The sequence below is a fragment of the Dendrobates tinctorius genome, unplaced genomic scaffold (genome assembly GCF_039654945.1).
Source record: "Dendrobates tinctorius isolate UK_male_01 unplaced genomic scaffold, ASM3965494v1 ptg000062l, whole genome shotgun sequence".
NCBI classification, from domain to species: domain Eukaryota; kingdom Metazoa; phylum Chordata; class Amphibia; order Anura; family Dendrobatidae; genus Dendrobates; species Dendrobates tinctorius.
The window spans coordinates 23,436,259-23,455,769 of NW_027361730.1; the positions used below are offsets into that span (position 1 = coordinate 23,436,259).

Here is a 19,511-nt window from a genome sequence, read left to right on the forward strand (position 1 = left end):
ATGAATGTACCAGGGGCCTGAAGTCAACAGTAATGAAATCAGGGTGAAAGTTTATTATATACATTTCTATATTGTACTGCTTGCATCTGTTGCCTCTTCTAACAAGGCCAGCATTCCTCTTATTCATTACTTATTTTGCTGTTATGTTAGACTTCATAATAATATGAGTTTATACAGTGATTTCATGTCATTCCTTTACTGCCTTAAAAAAATTCAATAGAGTTTGCAATTGACCCTTTTTGGGGTATATTGTGCAAGATCTAAAGTCTACACATTAATGGCTGCCATACAGCAAGTGATAAATTACTGGGTAATAAAGTCGTGAATTTCCAGCATTGTTTCCAGTGATACCCCCTTGTTCTCTTCCATGTTAGGAGTTTTGCAGAAAGCCTGCAGATATCCGCTGTGCTTACAAGTTAAAAGGTCACATTACTCCTGTGCGTACTGTAGCTTTCAGCCATGATGGCCTGGCCTTGGTGTCTGGAGGACTTGGTGGCCTATTGAATATTTGGTCTTTAAGGGTAAGACTAAATAAGCTTTGTAGAAAATAAAGTATTTTGTACCCTTTATGCTTTTCACATATATAATATTAGAATCCCTTCGCACATTGCAGTAATGTACAAGATTCTCCCTATATAAATCCTCTTGTCTTTTGTTTGGAAGGATGGTTCCATTTTGCAATCTGTTGTAACTGGTTCTGGAGCAGTTACCACCACAGCTTGGATTTCTGATGTGGGAGTAGCTGCCTGTTCCAATCGTTCAAAGGTAAGTATCTTATTCTTTTTCAATAAACCAGATCAATTTTAATTAAACACACTTTTCTCCCATTTTCTAAAATACAATCATACACAGAACAAGAGACATACATACAGAATCAAATATGTAGTGGGAGGTAAAGGTGCTGAAAAAGCACGTGCATTATATGTATATTTTTTCCTGCTACCACTCTGGTTTTTGGTCGATTAAAAAACACTGCAAAAATGCAAAATGTGAACATAACCTAATAATCACAGACAGGTCGGGTATGGCCTCATACATCCAAGTATCGTATTCTTTAGTAAGAGAATTAAAGCGGCACCAAACATAACTTAAATCAAATTGCATGTCTTCGGATAACAACTCATTGACCTCTATAGATATATTCCAAATTCAGACAGGGCTCCAGAAAAAAAACAAACAATGAGCTTGAAAAAGACTTGATTAAAGGGGTTGTGCGGGCTTTTCACATAATCTCAGTACATATCTGAGCTGCAGAATTATGACAATAAGTAATTTACTTTGTCACTAGTTTGCACGGTTTTCTAGATATTCTGAACAGAACGTCCATGGGGGGGGTGTTATGGCATTGAAATGAGAACTAGTCATAACCTCCTACTCTGCTCCAAACTTGCCCTCTATAGCAACAATCCCACCCTCCATAGCAACAGGCCCTCCCCATCCACATGAAGAAGCCCTCATCACACAGTAACGAATTCTTCCCCTCCAGCAGCCTCACTGCATAGAGCAGACCACCCAGCTGCTCCTCCCCCAGACACACACTGAACAGTGATCTATGGAAAGTGAAACCAGTGAGGTGGAGGGAAAATCGTCCTGTATTCTGGGCCACTCCATGATTACAATACATAACTCATCAGTAATTCTTTCCCTCACTGTCCCAGGTTGCTGGCAGCAGTGAGAACAGATTGTGTGATGGCCAGTGATGGGGGTCTGCAGCTTCTAATCTGCACAGGGGATGGCAGTCACTGATGTAATCTGTTGTGTGACAAAGCCTCTGCTGTGTGAATGAGACAGCTCTGTGTCACTGATGTCTTCACACAGCAGCAGATTTGGTGCAGTGTATGTGTAAGCACTGTGTCTCTAATGACACAAATGCTGATGGGAGCAGCCTGTCCAATCAGCAGCTGTAACAGTGTAAAGTGTTGGGGGGTGTATGTATGTATATATATATTGTGCTGCTTTCAAATACAGGATCACTGCTGTGTTCTTTCCAATGCTGATAAAGATGAGTGCTGGTGCAGTTTACTGCCAGCCAATGAGTGGGCAGTGGGTGGTGCTGGTCACTGGAGCTTGCTGGGAGCTTGGTCGAGCTTCGCACATACACTGCACCAAATCGGCTGATGTGTGAAGACATCAGTGACACAGAGCTGTCTCATTCACACAGCAGAGGCTTTGTCACAGAACAGATTACATCAGTGACTGCCATCCCCTGTGCAGATTAGAAGCTGCAGACCCCCATCACTGGCCATCACACAGTCTGTTCTCACTGCTGCCAGCAGCCTGGGACAGTGAGGGAAGGAATTACTGATAATGAGTTATGTATTGTAATAATGGAGTGGCCCAGAATACAGGACGATTTTCCCTCCTCACTAGGTTCACTTTCCATAGATCACTATTCAGTGTGTGTCTGGGGGAGGAGCAGCTCTCTGCAGTGAGGCTGCTGGAGGGGACGAATTCGTTACTGTGTGATGAGGGCTGCTTCATGTGGACGGAGAGGGCCTGTAGCTATGGGCATGTTTGGAGTAGAGTAGGAGGTTACGACTAGTTCTCATTTCAATGCCATAACACACCCCCCCCCCTTGGACGTTCTATTCAGAATATCTAGAAAACCGTGCAAACTAGTGACAGAAAGTAAATTACTTATTGTCATAATTCTGCAGCCCAGATCTGTACTGAGATTATGTGAAAAGCCCGGACAACCCCTTTAAATCAAAACGTTGGCTAATTTGTGGACTAATAAAGTCTGTTTTTGTTTTGGAGATTTGTGGAGTGCTGTCAGATTTTGAAGTATATCTAATCTTTTAGTTCCTGGATGGACTACTTATCTATATAATAGAAATATTAAAAACAGAAGGTTGCTATTTTATTGAAGTTGGAAGGGGAAAATAAACAAAGAAATTTGAATGCTGTGGTTAAAAATAAAATAAAAATTAATGAAACTATACTGGATCCTTTGGTGTGTGTCTTGGGCCATGTAGACAAGATAACGGAGGATGAAAACAAGAGAAGTTCCCTAAAACATATCCTCTATCAGGCCAGAAAGCTTATTGCTTCCTAGTGGATTCATTCAACTGCCAATTCTTTCAGCCCCGGGACAAATAAAATAAACTTATCTATTAGATTGAAAGGGGGGGGGTGTAGAAAACGCAAAACTTTGACTAAATTTGAGGCGATATGGGATATGGGACACATGGAGGGCATACCATGAACATCTTATCTCTTAAAGGGAATCTGTCACCTACCCTTTGGCGGGCGATGAAAACGAGGTCGGTCCGATGGGCGGTGTTCCTGATGTGTGCCGCCTCCCCATCCTTGCCCGCCGTCCGCAGGTTATTGCTGAATTGGAGTAGGTGTACGCCATTTTTTGTGGGTGTGCTAAGCATTCATAGCTAGCGCAGTATGCTTTGCCCAACTACGGGCAAAGCTGAAAAGCTGGACTGCGCATGCGCCGGTTAACTAAGCCCCGGAACACAGCAAAATACTTCCGGGGCTTAGTTAACCAGCGCATGCGCAGTCCGGCTTTTCGGCTTTGCCCGCAGTTGGGCAAAGCATACTGCGCGTGTGCTAGCTATGAATGCTTAGCGCACACGCAAAAAATGGCGTACACCTACTCCAATTCAGCAATAACCTGCGGACGGTGGGGAAGGATGGGGAGGCGGCACACATCAGGAACACCGCCCATCGGACCGGACCGACCTCGTTTTCATCGCCCGCCAAAGGGTAGGTGACCGATTCCCTTTAAAGGGAATCTGTCATCAGGTTTTTTTTTTCTATGTAATCTGAAGACAGCATTAGGTAGGGGTTAAAACACCGATTTCAGCAATGGCTCTCATCAAGTTTTTTGTGGGTTTGTTTGTTTGCAATGATTATTTTAGCAACAGGATCTTATTGCTGGGACACATCAGGGAATGCATGCTAGTCCGACACGCCCCCTCCTGTGTTAGGAGCTCACTGGCTGTGGACATTGTATATACAGAGCCTGGTGTGGGCGGGGGTAGCTTCCTCAGCTCTGCTTCATTGCTAAATCGAAGTGATACATCGTTGGATTCAGCCTCTCATTGCCTACATCAGGCTGCTCTCAGATGAGCTAGCAAAAACATGCTGACAGATTCCCTTTTAAGTGGTTATAGTGAGTTACCTTTTTAATGTTGTTCCAACAAATTTAGTGGTACCTAATCTTTCCCTTTGTGAATTTTGTGATTTATGCTAGTCATGTTTCCATTGTATGTATCTTGTGTAAAATATTGTATATTTAGGAAATGTATGTATGACCGGGAGTATAGGGATTGATAATTTTGTTTTATTTGTATCTGTTAATTTTTAAACAATAAAAAATTATCTGATTTAAAAAGAAATCTAAAAAATAAAACCGCATATTTAAAAAAACCTTGCTCTTGAACATCAGAAGTAAGATGCTTCCCTGCTTCTGTTACTGAACTGCTCTACAGAAGCCTTTACAGTCATCAGATTTCTGCTGGTCAGTCCTCCACGTTCGCTCACACTTTAGTAAGGCATGCTTCTGAAAACATTTTATAGGATCTTTGGAAAAACTTTCTCTGAACATGCAAGAATCGGGGTCTGTGTTTTATTATGCAGGATGTCCTGGTGGTAAATTGCACACCGGAGTGGATGTCCTCCAATCATGTTTTGGCAACCTGCAGAACAGCATTGAAGCACCAAGGGATAGCAGGACTAAACATAGCACCGTGTATGCAAACCTTCTTGGAGCGCCTTCCAATCATGCTCCAGGAACAGTATGCCTATGAGAAGGTATTGTACCCATACTGTAAAACCTACCTCTCTTTACCATACACGTCTCTTAGTTTTAAAGGTATCTCTCCTAAACCCTACATAGCGGTCTCAGCTGATCTTGATAGACTAAATATTGGATCTAATTGACTTTGTATGGAAAAATGCTGTAATTATTACAACTGTGATAAACACGGAAATTATTAGATCTGTTATCAATGCAGTTACATATTAATCTTTTGTTTTTATCTTTTTTGTTTGGAAACTCCTTGTGTAGCCCCATGTTGTGTGCGGAGATCAATTGGTGCATAGCCCCTATATGCAGTGCCTGGCATCACTGGCCGTGGGACTAAATTTGGACCAACTTCTGTGCAATCCGCCTATCCCTCCACACCACCGCCTAGCTCCACCAGAGCCGGCCTCATGGAACCCTGCAGAATGGGCCTGGCTTGAATGTTTTTCTACCACCATTAAAGCTGCTGAAGCACTGGCTAGGGGAGCACAGTTTCCAGAATCCTTTGCTGTCCCTGATTTGGAACCAGTTCCAGAGGAAGAACTTAGACATTTAATGGTATGAAAGATACTATGTGAATCAGTAGATATTGCTTTGCTGTCCTATTAAAATGTTGATTTTCACAAAAACATGTTTGTACACTAGATCAACATTTTTTTTTTTCTCGTCATGTCAGCTTCTAAATAGGAAAAAGGTTCTTTACAGTTAGCGCAGTCACACTGTGGAATGCTCTGCGGCAAGAAATAGCTATGGCTGACACTAAAGTAGCATGTAAAAAGGGTTGGATGTTTTACTCACAACAAGTGACATTGTAGGTTATAAATAATCTAGCAATAGAGAATATATAATTGGTTGAGGAAGGTTGAACTTGAAGGTCCTGTTTATTTTTTTCAACCGATATAACTATGTACTTATATTCTGCTAAGGACTAAATCATAGTTAGTCCATCAGAAGTATCATATTAAACGCATACGTGAGAATAGTGCACACCCTTTCTGTATGCTCACATGCTGCAGACTTGTTGATGTTTGCATTTCTTTAAGGTACACACAGTTTTTGAAAGCACTCTACATGGAGGTTGTTCCTAACATCTTGGAGAACTAGCCTCAGATCTTCTGTGAATGTAGATTTGTACAATCCTCATGTAATCCCAGATAGTTTTGATGTTGAGATCATGACTCTGTGAGGGCCATATCATCACTTCAGAATACCTTGTTTTTCTTCAAAGTGAAGATACAGTGCCTTGCGAAAATATTCGGCCCCCTGGAACTTTTCAACCTTTTCCCACATTTCATGCTTCAAACATAAAGATACCCAATGTAAATTTTTGGTGAAGAATCAACAACAAGCGGGACACAATTGTAAAGTTGAAAGAAATTTATAGGTTATTTTAAATTTTTGTTGAAATTCAAAAACTGAAAAGTGGGGTGTGCAATATTATTCGGCCCCTTTAACTTAATACTTTGTTGCGCCATGGGGTATGTCTCTATCAGTTTTGTACATCGAGAGACTGAAATTCTTGCCCATTCTTCCTCGGTAAACACCTCGAGCTCAGTGAGGTTTGATGGAGATCGTTTGTGAACAGCAGTGTTCAGCTCTTTCCACAGATTCTTGATTGGATTTAGGTCTGGACTTTGACTTGGCCATTCTAACACCTGGATACGTTTATTTGTGCACCATTCCATTGTAGATTTTGCTTTATGCTTGGGATTCTTGTCTTGTTGGAAGACAAAGCTCCGTCCCAGTCTCAGGTCTTTTGCAGACTCCAACGAGTTTTCTTCAAGAATGGTCCTGTATTTGGCTCCATCCATCTTCCCATCAATTCTAACCATCTTCCCTGTCCCTGCTGAAGAAAAACAGGCCCAAACCATGATGCTGCCACCACCATATTTGACAGTGGTGATGGTGTGTTCAGGGTGATGAGCTGTGTCGCCTTTATGCCAAACATGTCGTGACCAGAGCACGTTCTTCCACATGTTTGGTGTGTCTTCCCAGGTGGCTTGTTGCAAACTTTAAACAAAACTTTTTATGGATATCTTTGAGAAATGACATTCTTCTTGCCACTCTTCCATAAAGGCCAGATTTGTGCAGTGTTCGACTGATTGTTGTCCTATGCACAGACTGTCCCACCTCAGCTGTAGATCTCTGCAGTTCATCCAGAGTGATCATGGGCCTCTTGGCTTCATCTCTGATTAGTCTTCTCCTTGTTTGAGATGAAAGTTTAGAGGGACGGCCGTGTCTTGTTAGATTTGCAGTGGTATGAAACTCCTATTTCAATATGATCGCTTACATAGTGCTCCTTGGGATGTTTAAAGTTTTGGAAATCATTTTGTATCCAAATCCGGCTTTAAACTTCTCCAGAACAGTATCACGGACCTGCCTGTTGTGTTCCTTGGTCTTCATGATGCTCTGTGCTTCAAACAGAACCCTGAGACTATCACAGATCAGGTGCATTTATACTGAGACTTGATTACACACAGGTGGATTATATTTAATCGTACTCAGGACAAATTTTACAACAACTTTTGGAATCCTGAGTGGAAAAAATATGATTTTTTAATTTTACCGCTCTACATTATAACCTTCTGTGAAGCCCTTGGGGGTTCAAAGTGCTCACCATACATTTAGATGAGTTCCTTGGGGGTCTAGTTTCCAAAATGGGGTCACTTATGGGGGTTTCCGCTGTTTAGGTACATCAGGGCCTCTCCAAACGCGACATGGCGTCCGCTCTCGATTCCAGCCAATTTGACATTCAAAATCTCAAATGATGCTCCTTCCCTTCTGACCACTGCCCTGCGCCTAAAGATTGGTCTTCCTCCACACATGGGGTATCGGTGTACTCAGGAGAAATTGCACAACAAATATTGTGATTCGTCTTCTCCTGAAACCCTTGACAAAATAAAAAAAATTGTGTCCAAAGAAAAATTTGGGGATAAAAAAGTTAAATGTTAAAATTTTCCTTCCACATTGCTTCAATTCTTGTGAAGTACTTAAAGGGTTAATAAACTTCTTGAATGTGGTTTTAAACACCTTGAGGGGTGCAGTTTTTAGAATGGTGTCACTTTTGGGTATTTTCTGTCATATTTACCCCGCAAAGTGACTTCAAATGTGAGGTGGTCCCTAAAAGAAATGGTTTTGTAAATTTTGTTGTAAAAATGAGAAATCGCTGGTCAACTTTTAACCCTTATAACTTCCTAACAAAAAAAATTTTGGTTCCAAAATTGTGCTGATGTAAAGTAGACATGTGGGAAATGTTATTTATTAACTATTTTTGTGACATATCTCTCTGGTTTAAGGGCATAAAAATTATTAAAAGTTTGAAAATTGCAAAATTTTAAACATTTTCGCCATATTTCTGTTTTTTTCATAAATAAATGCAAGTTATATCGAAGAAATTTTACCACTAACGTGAAATACAATATGTCACGAAAATACAGTGTCAGAATCAGCGGGATCCGTTGAAGCGTTCCAGAATTATAAGCACATAAAGTGACAGTGGTCTGATTTCAAAATTAAGGCCTGGTCATTACCCTACAAAATGGCTTGGTTGTTTAAAGACCTCCTCCTGGCCAGACTTCTTTAAATAGCAGATGGTTGTAGTTGGGTCTCACTTGTTGCTACCCGTTCTGAGCTGATAGCACTTCTGGACATCTTCTGATTTCAAAGGGAAATAAGCATGATGTGTCTTTCTTTTGTTGCACTAAGTTTTCTTTTGTTGCACTAAGTTTTCATGTTCCACCACTGCTTCTACAGCCCTCAGAGTTGACCTAGTGCTTCTTCAAAAGCGCTTGCAAAGCACATCTTGAAATCCTAGTCTTTGCCTAGGAGATACCTTGCTGATGCATTATAACTATCAGTCTTACCATGGTGTATGAAATGTGACATGAATTTGACTTCCACAACCTCACCCACTTTTAAAACGGCTTCACAGTTGCTTCTGTTGACTGTTTTAACGTAGATATGTAAATAATAATCATCTGTATATTTTGGTTACTCATGCACTTCACTATGATCCTACAAAATCCCTGACTTTGTACAAGTTTACCTGGTTTCAAAGTAAAGAGTGGTCACACCAAATGTTGATTTTTCTATCGCTTCATTGGCGGGACACAGGAATCATGGGTGTGTGCTACTCCCACTAGGAGGTTGACACTGTGCCGTGAAAAAAGTTAACTCCGCCTCCACAGTATACACCCCTCCGACTGGCTGTAGGACAATCAGTTTTGCTTAGCGTCAGCAGGAGGTGGACAGGGTCTCTTACCAGACCCATGTCTACCTCAATGTGCGTCGTTCCTTTTCAGATAACCATTGTAGGGATACAGAGTAGATCTATTACTACTGTATTCTCTCGCAAGGACTATGAGTACGGTGTGTACTGCCACCCCGTATCCTCATAGTTCCCATAGGCAGGACCTTAACCCCTAACATGGAACCGTGTTTAGGTGATCGGACACGGTCCTGACCTCCGTCTCCCATCATTCGCCCACCAGAGCCTGATGATTGAGGGAGACACCCTGTAGAAAAGATTTAGGACAGCAATCTTTTCTTCCAGGTAAAAACTGCTCCCTTTCGTAGGGTATACAGGAGGCAAGGGACTGCAGCATTTTACATTGTGCATTCTGAATTTTGCATTTTTAATTTTTTGCTCCTTTTTATTTTTAAGCCACAGGTGGGAGGAAGAAGCACCCGTGGTAGGGGCACCAGAGATCCTGGCTCCATGCAGAGCACAGCGCTTCCTTCCTGCAAACCCCGAAGTGCCGCTTTCCGGCGATGTCCCCCTCTTCCTTTTCCCAGGCGGCGGCGCTGGACCCAGGGGTCACGCCGGGCCCAGCGCGCGCGCCCAGCAGCAGGTACCCAGCGTGTCTCGAGCAAAAGCACTTCCTGGATAGGCTCAGCCCCCTAACGTCGTCTTCTGGGACCGGCGCCATCTTGGGACTCCAGGAGTCCTGGAGCCTGTTCCACCCACCGGCTTCCGGTTTCTATATGAAAGCTTCTGGACAGCGCCACATGCTGTCCATGTCTCTCCTCTCTCTTCCCGTGTTGGCGGTGCCTTCTCCGAAGCGAGACTCGGCTGGTCTTCCTGGCGGCGGTATCGGGGACACTAGTACCGTGAGTTGCTGCACTACAGCAGTTACTTTCTCCACACCACTCTTTAACCCCTGACGGCCAGCATCAGTTAGTGGGTCAGTCAGTATGCCCAAGGGAGAGCGGTCTCGTTCCTCTTCATCTTCGTCGGCTGCCATGGTTAAATATTTTGTATGTACCTCATGTAATGGCAGTCTTCCTTCTGGTTAGTCCTCCCCTCTGTGCCTGTACTGTAGTAAACCCACTGTATCACCTACGCAGGAAAGCAGGAGAAGCCCCACTGCCTTCCCTGCCAGAACCCCTGCATTATCCCAGGAGCCTGATGAAGCTGCCTTGCCTGCCGCCCAGGAGGCATCCTTTGCCTCAGGGGACAGTGAGATTCCTTGCCCAGGTTGGGCCTCTTCCTTGTCTAAATGCGTGGCCGAGCTTATCAAGGTATCACAGACCTTGGTAACGTTACTCGACAAATTGCCACTTGAGACTCCAGTGGCTTCTGGCACGCCGAAGGAGTCCTTTTTTGGGTCTTCTAAAGGCCATAAAAGGTTCAGACAGGACCACCAGCCCAAGTCCTCTTCTTGCTCCATCTCACAGCCAGAGTTTGCCTTGCAGTCTGCCTCGTCCCGATCCTCTTCGTAATCAGACGAGGTGTTATCAGAGACACACTCAGAGGAGGGTTCGGGGTACAGGTCAGAGCAATCCCAGGACATCAAGGATATGGTTCAGGGCCTCATTGCCGCTTTCAATGAGACCTTTAACATTAAGGACTCTGCATCGAAACCCGATGATCAGGCGTTTTCGTTTAAGCGGCATAAGTCCCCCTCCAAAGTCTTCGCTTCCCACAGAGATTTTGAGGAAGCATTGGCCAGAGAGAGGGAGAACCCGACCAGGAGGTTTCAGAGAGGAAGCTGGTTTGGGATCCTATATCCCTTCCCTCTGGAACTCACCGCCAACTGGACTGCCTCACCATCGTTGGATCCGCCAGTGTCGAGACTATCAACCAGTACAGTCCTTCTACTTGCAAGTGGGGCAGCCCTTAGGGATCCTAATGACAGGATGGTGGAATACTTGACAAAATCTGCCATAGAAGCAACGACCGCGATATTGTGTTCGGCCTTTTCCTCTGCTTGGGTGGCTAAATCTGTTAGAGTGGGCCAAATAGCTTAGACAGGGCATTTTGGCCGGTGCTCCTCCGACAGAACTAGCAGATCTCGTGGACCAGATCTCACAGACAGGGAGGTACAGTATATGGTATCAGCGGCCTTGGACGCTGCTTCTTGCGCAGCTCAAGTGTCCTGTAACATGGTAGCTGTCCGGTGGACGGTCTGGCTAAAGGCCTGGCAGGCTGATTTATCCTCAAAAAAAATCCCTGACTGGTCTTCCTTTTCAGGGCTCCTGCCTCTTTGGTCCAATGTTGGACCAAATCATTAAAGGGAATCTGTCACCTATTTTTTCGTATATAAGATGCGGCCACCGCCATCAGGGGCTTACCTACAGCATTCTGTAATGCTGTAGATAAGCCCCCCCGATGTAACCTGAAAGAGAAGAAAAACAAGTTAAATTATACTCACCCAGGGGTGGTCCGGGTCTGATGGGTGTCGCAGTCTGGTCCGGCGTCTCCCATCTTCTAGCGATGACGTCCTCTTCTTTGCTTCCCGTCGCGGCTCCAATGCAGGCATACTGCTCTGCCCTGTTGAGGGCAGAGCAGAGTACTGCAGTGCACAGGTGCCAGGAAAGGTCAGAGAGGTCCGGCGCCTGCGTCGGAGCCGCGACAGTAAGCAAAAAGGAGGACGTCATCGCTAGAAGATGGGAGGCACCGGACCACGACACCCATCGGACCTGGACCGCCCTTGGGTGAGTATAATATAACTCGTTTTTCTTCTCTTTCAGGATACATCGGGGGCTTATCTACAGTATTACAGAATGCTGTAGGTAAGCCCCTGATGGCGGTGGCCGCATCTTATATACGAAAAAATAGGTGACCGATTCCCTTTAAAGACGCAACCGGGGGCACAAGCTCCCTTCTCCCTCAGTCCAAGTCTCGCCGATACCCCTTGAAACGAAAGGTCCAACCCTTTAGTTCCTTTCATCGTACCCCAACGACACTCTTATGCCCAGGGCTCGTAGAGTCCGCAGGCGCCTAAGGATAAAAAGAAAGTGTCTTTTCGAGCCACCCCTTCATAGCGTTCCCACAGCAGATCTACCAGGACGGGGCCAGGTAGATCCTTTTCAGCCTTGCGCTTGCAGGGTTCCCAGCTTTCTTCCCAAGCTAGGAAGGTCGTCTTCTCTTCTTCAGAGACATTTGGCTAAGATCGATAGAAGATGCTTGGGTAAGAGAGGTGGTATCCACAGGATGCAGAATAGACTTCATCTTGCTTCCACGAGACCGTTTATTCGTATCCCAACCGCCAAGAGACACTTTATCCTGGCTTCGTTTTTTTTTTTGCAGCCATCGACTCCCTCTTCTCAGGAGTAATCATCCCCGTTCCCGAATAAGAGCGTTTCACAGGTTTTTACTCAAACCTGTTCGTGATACCAAAAAAGGATGGCTCAGTTTGGCCGATACTAGATCTCAAGATGCCAAACAAATGGGTTCGCCTGCGTCACTTCAGGATGGAGTCAATTCGTTCAGTGATTGCTTCTATGGAGGATCAGTAATTCCTGTGCTCCATAGACATTCGGGATGCCTACCTGCACGTTCCTATTTTTCCTGGACATCAGAAATTCCTGTGCTTCGCTATCCAGCAGGATCATTTCCAGTTTGTGGCCCTACCATTTGGGCTGGCAACAGCCCCCAGAGATTTTATAAAGATTATGGCAGCACTGGTAGCTATTTTAAGGGTCAAGAGCATAGTGCTAGTCCCGTATCTCGACTATATTCTCATCAAAGCGCCGTCCTTCGCCCAGATCCAGGAAAATACATCCGTGGTCCTCGACACTCTGTCCCGGTTTGGTTGGCTTATCAACAGGGAAAAATCCTGCCTTATGCCAACGCAATGCCTAGAGTTCTTAGGCATGTTATTTGACACCAGTCAGTCAAGGGTTTTTCTTCCCAAAGGGAAAAAGACAACTCTCCAGCAGGGAATTCTCTTGCTGCTAGAATCCCGACTTCTGTCTTTTCGTTCGGCCATGAGGGTCCTGGGGAGGATGGTAGCAGCCTCAGAAGCAATCTCCTTTGTCCTGATCCGTTCCAGGATACTTCAGAGAGACATCCTCCTTCAGTGGGACAGGTCCATCCTTTCACTGCATCTCCCTTTTTGCCCTTCTTTTCAGGCCAAGCAGTCCCTCAGGTGGTGGCCAACCTCCCCTCTTGTTCATCTGGGTCGGGCTTTTCTTCCCGTCAACTGGTAGGTGATAACTCCGGATGCCAGCCTCCTAGGCTGGGGGGCTGTATTCCGTCACTTGAAGGTCCAGGGACATCGGTCGACTCGAGAATCTTCGCTGTCGATCAACGTTCCCGAGCTGAGGACAATCCTCCTATCCCTCCTTCTTTGGGAAGGACTCCTCAAGGACCAGACGGTCCGGATTCAAAAGGATAATGTCACAGCAGTGGCATACATCAACCAACCAGGGGGGGGACCCGGAGCTCCCAGGCACTGGCTGAGGTATCCAAAATCTGGGCAGAAGCATTGATTCCAGCAATATTGGCAGTTCACATCCCTGGCATAGACAACAAGGCCGCCGACTTTCTCAGCCGGGAGGGGCTCGCGGCAGGGGAATCGTCCTTACATCAGGAGGTATTTCGTCAGATCTGTCTTCTATAGGGGACCCCGGATGTGGACCTTCTGGTGTCTCGGCAGAACAGAAAGGTCCAACAGTTTGTCTCCAGGTGCCGCGATCCTCTTGCAGTAGGGGTCGACGCTCTGGCCATTTCTTGGTCACAGTTCAGGCTCCTGTACCTGTTCCCTCCCCTTCCTCTCCTTCCCAGATTGGTGAAGATCATCAAGGTGGAAGGGGTTCCGGTCATACTGATCGCTCCGTATTGGCCCAGGGGAGGGCCTGGTTCACAGATGTAATCAATCTTCTCGCAGACGCCCCCTGGAGGCTCCCCGATAGACCAGATCTTTTGGCTCAGGGGCCGTTCTACCACCCAAATTCTTGGTTGCTCAATTTGATGGCATGGCCATTGAAACCATGATACTGAGAGCGGCCGGATTTTTGGACCGAGTCATTAGCACGATGATCCAGGCTAGGAAGCCATCTTCTTCCAGGGTCTATAATCGAACCTGGAATGCTTACTTTAGCTGGTGTGAATCTAATCACATCACACCTACTGTATGTCCTGTTCCTTACCATCTGTCGTAGCCTTTCTTCAGGCAGGGTTAATGCTGGTCTTGCCCTGCGTTCCATAAAAGGCCAAGTATCCGCTCTCTCTATTCTTTTTCAGAAGAATTTAGCTTCCCTTCTGCAGGTTAAAACCTTTCTTCAAGTGGTGGCACATACAGCCCCTCCATACAGGTCTCCAGTGGCCCCCTGGGATCTTAAACTGGTCCTGGAAGCTTTGACAAATCCCCCCTTTGAACCTCTCCGGGAAGTTTCCTTGTCCTTTTGTCCTTCTTGTCCTGGAAGGTGGTATTTCTTGTAGCCATCACCTCTATTAGACGTGTTTCAGAGCTAGTGGCTCTTTCATGTCGCCCTCCCTTTTTGATTATTCACCAAGACAAGGTTGATTTGCAGCCTCCCCTTCCTTCCTTCCCAAGGTGGAGTCCGCCTTTCACCTGAACGAGGATATAATCCTTCTTTCTGGCCCGTTCCAAGTCCTCCTCTGGAGTGTTTTTTTAATAACTTCGACCTGGTCAGGGCGATAAGGGTCTATCTGGCTAGGACTGCACCTTTCAGGAAGACAGACTTGCTCTTTGTAATTCCTAATGTTGTGAGAAGAGGCCTGCTGGTCTCTAAGGCTACATTCGCCCGCTGAATCAGAATAACAATTCTGGAGGCCTTCCGGGTTAAGCGCAAGGTGCCTCCTGCTGGGGTGAAGGCTCACTCTACCCGGGCGGTGGGCGCCTCCTGGGCGGTGCACCACAGGTCATCAGCCATACAACTGTGCAAGGCGGCTACCTGGTCGTCCGTTCATACCTTTTCAAGGTTCTATAATGTCCACACCTATGCTTCAGCGGACGCCAGCCTAGGCAGAAGAATTTTGCAGGCGGCAGTGGTGAGCTCTCCGACCTGAATGAAGTTTGTTTTCTCCCTCCCCAGGGACTGCTTTAGGACATCCCAAGGTTCCTGTGTCCCCCAATGAAGCGATAGAGAAAAAAGGATTTTTGGTTGCTTACCATAAAATCTGTTTCTCTGAGTCTTCATTGGGGGATACAGCACTCTCCCATGTTTATATTACTTGTTATGAGTATTTGATTGGCTTATATGATTTCTCCTACTGCTTTCTCACTAACTGTTTGTCGTACAGCCGGTCGTAGGGGTGTATACTGCGGAGGCGGAGTTAACATTTTTTTCAGGGCATAGTGTCAACCTCCTAGTGACAGCAGCATATACCCATGGTTCCTGTGTCCCCCAATGAAGACTCCGAGAAACAGATTTACGGTACACAACCAAAAATCCTATTTTTATCTAGATTTTTTTTTCTACTTTGCATTTGGTCAATTGGTAAAAATAAACTTTTAGCGCTTATATTTGGGATAGCATTATTCTTCCTTTGAAGCATTTTTTCCACGCCTGCTTTACACTTTTGCACAATAATGTATGGGTTTCTGTGTGTACTTTTTACCCAACACATTCCGATAAATGTTGCTGTGCGGTCAGTGTGTTTATCAAAGAGTGTTACTGCAGAAAATCTCAATGTTTTCATATATTATTCACAAAGATTGTACACCATTTATTCCCTTTAACTCATTTGTTCACATGTATTATTCCGTCCACAGGATAACAGCAAGTGGATCAGTGGGACAGATGAACAAATTATGTCATGGGCCATCTCCAAGCCAGAGGTGAGTTAACCAAGTTTAAAGCGTGAAAAAGAAGATGACGGCGTATAGGAAAAAATGTAGTTTAGGCATTATAACATTTATTTATTTTGTGTTTAATTTCAGTATTAATAGTTTAGTATACTCAGCTTTATTTTTATTAGGATATGGCACTTTCCTGCAAACCTGATAATGGTTGATAATATGCAGAAGGAAAACGTGTGCCCAGTCTGCAGAATTTCCTGCATGCTACGAAAACCGTGTAAATGTTTTGAGGGAACAGGTTCATTATTTTCTAATCCCTTATTTTTTCATCTGACAGAACAAAGAAGGTGGTATCTATCTTAACCTAGTCCTGTATTGCGGACAGAGCATGGGGGGAGGCTCCTGCTGCAGCCAGCTGCCTTTATAGCCAAGCCATGGGTCTAGTTTTGTTTTTTGTAACAAAGAGAATGTAAATTGCTGACTGAAGGGAAACCATCTAGAATAATTATTTTCTTTTTTAGTTGTTCACAGTTTTGTTTGCAGAATAAAACTTACTGATTTTAAAATATAATATCAGGCTTGGATTTACAAAAAAAAAAGCCATTGTGAATCTCAAACCTTAAAGGAGGAATTCAATTTTACAACATGGCATAAAGTATTTGCACTAGTCATATTTTTCATCACAGGATTGGCATCTTGGAGGCAAGTGTGATGTATTTCTGTGGGGAGCTGGACGGCATGGACAACTAGCAGAAGCGGGCAGAAATGTGATGATTCCATCGGCAGCAAGCTCGTTCTCTCAGGCACAGCAGGTATCTTTAGGGAAATGGTGGAAGGCCTGTGTAGGTATAATTGGTATGAGTAACCACACTGTTCTAGTTTTTCATTTACAAACATCATATAGTTAAGTCTGAATTTGTTCCCAGGTTATCTGTGGTCAAAATTGTACTTTTGTCATCCAAGCGAATGGCACTGTGTTAGCCTGTGGAGAGGGAAGTTATGGTCGGCTTGGTCAAGGTAATTCGGATGATCTTCATGTTCTGACTGTCATCTCCGCTCTTCAAGGTAAAGTATATACAAAGAGCGCAGACATAATAAAAAAGTAATGTATTAGAATAAGCAGTTATCCTTGAGATTTTCATGTTTAGGATATTAAGTTACCTGGCAAATGTCTTAAAAGTACGTATTCTGCCGCAATTATCGAAGGGCTGATATTAGAGTATTTTCTCTCACATATTAGGTATCTGGTCAGTATTTGTACGTCAAAACCAGGAGTGATAAATACAGGAGTGGTGACGTGATTCTATTATATTTTTCCTCTGATTGTTCCTCTCCTAGTTTTAGCTTACAAATACTAATGTAAAATACTGAACGTGTGAACGTGGCCTAAGGAATTGTGTACATTTTTTATAGGATTTGTGGTGACACAGCTGGTGACTTCCTGCGGTTCAGATGGACACTCTATGGCGCTAACTGAGAGCGGAGAAGTGTTCAGCTGGGGAGATGGAGATTACGGCAAATTGGGACATGGAAATAGTGACCGACAAAGGCGACCTAGGCAAATTGAAGCGTTACAAGGAGAGGAGGTTGTGCAGGTAAGTCGTCTTCTAGCAGTGTGGCAACAAAACAGTTGCTGAGATTTAGAGGTTACCACAATTTCACTAAAGAAACGGTTTACTATGTGGCTGGGGACTTGTTTTAACATTGCTTCACCTTCATCTCTATTTATCGACCTCTGCCTTTTAAAAACCCATGCATGATCGGGTGATCTTCTGTGTTTGCGCTTTAGTTTTTTCCTCCCCCTTTTCCAAGTTATATATACAGTCATATGTAAAAGTTTGGGCACCCCTATTAATGTTAACCTTTTTTCTTTATAACAATTTTGGTTTTTGCAACAGCTATTTCAGTTTCATATATCTAATAACTGATGGACTCAGTTATATTTCTGGATTCAAATGAGGTTTATTGTACTAACAGAAAATGTGCAATCTGCATTTAAACAAAATTTGACCGGTGCAAAAGTATGGGCACCCTTATCATTTTCTTGATTTGAACACTCCTAACTACTTTTTATTGACTTCCTGAAGCACTAAATTGGTTTTGTAACCTCATTGAGCTTTGAACTTCATAGCCAGGTGTATCAAATCATGAGAAAAGGTATTTCAAGTGGCCACTTGCAAGTAGTTCTCCTATTTGATTCTCCCATGAAGAGTGGCATCATGGGCTCCTCAAAACAACTCTCAAATGATCTGAAAACAACATAGCTTTTCAGGGGAAGGATACAAAAAGTTGTCTCAGAGATTTAACCTGTCAGTTTCCACTGTGAGGAACATAGTAAGGAAATGGAAGAACACAGGTACAGTTCTTGTTAAGCCCAGAAGTGGCAGGCCAAGAAAAATATCAGAAAGACAGAGAAGAAGAATGGTGGGAACAGTCAAGGACAATCCACAGACCACCTCCAAAGACCTGCAGCATCATCTTGCTGCAGATGGTGTCACTGTGCATCGGTCAACAATACAGCGCACTTTGCACAAGGAGAAGCTGTATGGGAGAGTGATGCGAAAGAAGCCGTTTCTGCAAGCACGCCACAAACAGTGTCGCCTGAGGTATGCAAAAGCACATTTGGACAAGCCAGTTACATTTTGGAAGAAGGTCCTGTGGACTGATGAAACAAAGATTGAGTTGTTTGGTCATACAAAAAGGCGTTATGCATGCGCTGTATTGTTGACCGATGCACAGTGACACCATCTGCAGCAAGATCATGCTGCAGGTCTTTGGAGGTGGTCTGTGGATTGTCCTTGACTGTTCTCACCATTCTTCTTCTCTGCCTTTCTGATATTTTTCTTGGCCTGCCACTTCTGGGCTTAACAAGAACTGTACCTGTGTTCTTCCATTTCCTTACTATGTTCCTCACAGTGGAAACTGACAGGTTAAATCTCTGAGACAACTTTTTGTATCCTTCCCCTGAAAAGCTATGTTGTTTTCAGATCATTTGAGAGTTGTTTTGAGGAGCCCATGATGCCACTCTTCATGGGAGAATCAAATAGGAGAACTACTTGCAAGTGGCCACTTGAAATACCTTTTCTCATGATTTGATACACCTGGCTATGAAGTTCAAAGCTCAATGAGGTTACAAAACCAATTTAGTGCTTCAGGAAGTCAGTAAAAAGTAGTTAGGAGTGTTCAAATCAAGAAAATAAGGGTGCCCATACTTTTGCACCGGTCAAATTTTGTTTAAATGCAGATTGCGCATTTTCTGTTAGTACAATAAACCTCATTTGAATCCAGAAATATAACTGAGTCCATCAGTTATTAGATATATGAAACTGAAATAGCTGTTGCAAAAACCAAAATTGTTATAAAGAAAAAAGGTTAACATTAATAGGGGTGCCCAAACTTTTACATATGACTGTGTGTGTGTATATATATATATATTATTATTCCTTTCGATATAGCCTTATGAGGGCTTATTTTCTGGGTGTACGAATAGCTAAAAAGCACAATTCTTGCTTTTATATTTTCTTTTGTCATTAGGTTGTTTACCAAATATGTATATATTTTTAATTGTTTTTACCTTTTTTAGGTGATTTAAATATATATTATCCGTTTAAAAATATATATATTTTTACTCTTATTTTTTTTAGTCTCCTTAGGAGAGACCTGAACCCGCGATTGTTCTGTTGCTTGTACCATATTATAAAATACCATTAGTATTGCATTATGTAGTGAAAAAGATGTTCTCCTATTAAGGGCTCATACTC

At 43.9% G+C, this 19,511-nt stretch overlaps 1 protein-coding gene across 5 annotated transcripts in view; it reads left to right on the plus strand.

Annotated features, from left to right (window-relative positions):
* Window positions 1-19,511, plus strand: part of HERC1 (HECT and RLD domain containing E3 ubiquitin protein ligase family member 1) — a 341,682-nt gene that overhangs the window by 294,554 nt on the left and 27,617 nt on the right. For all 5 annotated transcript variants that reach the window (XM_073579381.1, XM_073579383.1, XM_073579385.1 and 2 more), the window contains exons 59-66: window positions 375-521; window positions 664-765; window positions 4,594-4,767; window positions 5,024-5,317; window positions 15,724-15,789; window positions 16,437-16,562; window positions 16,677-16,815; window positions 17,164-17,345. In XM_073579381.1, the coding sequence (XP_073435482.1) occupies window positions 375-521; window positions 664-765; window positions 4,594-4,767; window positions 5,024-5,317; window positions 15,724-15,789; window positions 16,437-16,562; window positions 16,677-16,815; window positions 17,164-17,345 (1,230 nt within the window). The remainder of the gene's footprint in view (window positions 1-374; window positions 522-663; window positions 766-4,593; window positions 4,768-5,023; window positions 5,318-15,723; window positions 15,790-16,436; window positions 16,563-16,676; window positions 16,816-17,163; window positions 17,346-19,511) is intronic.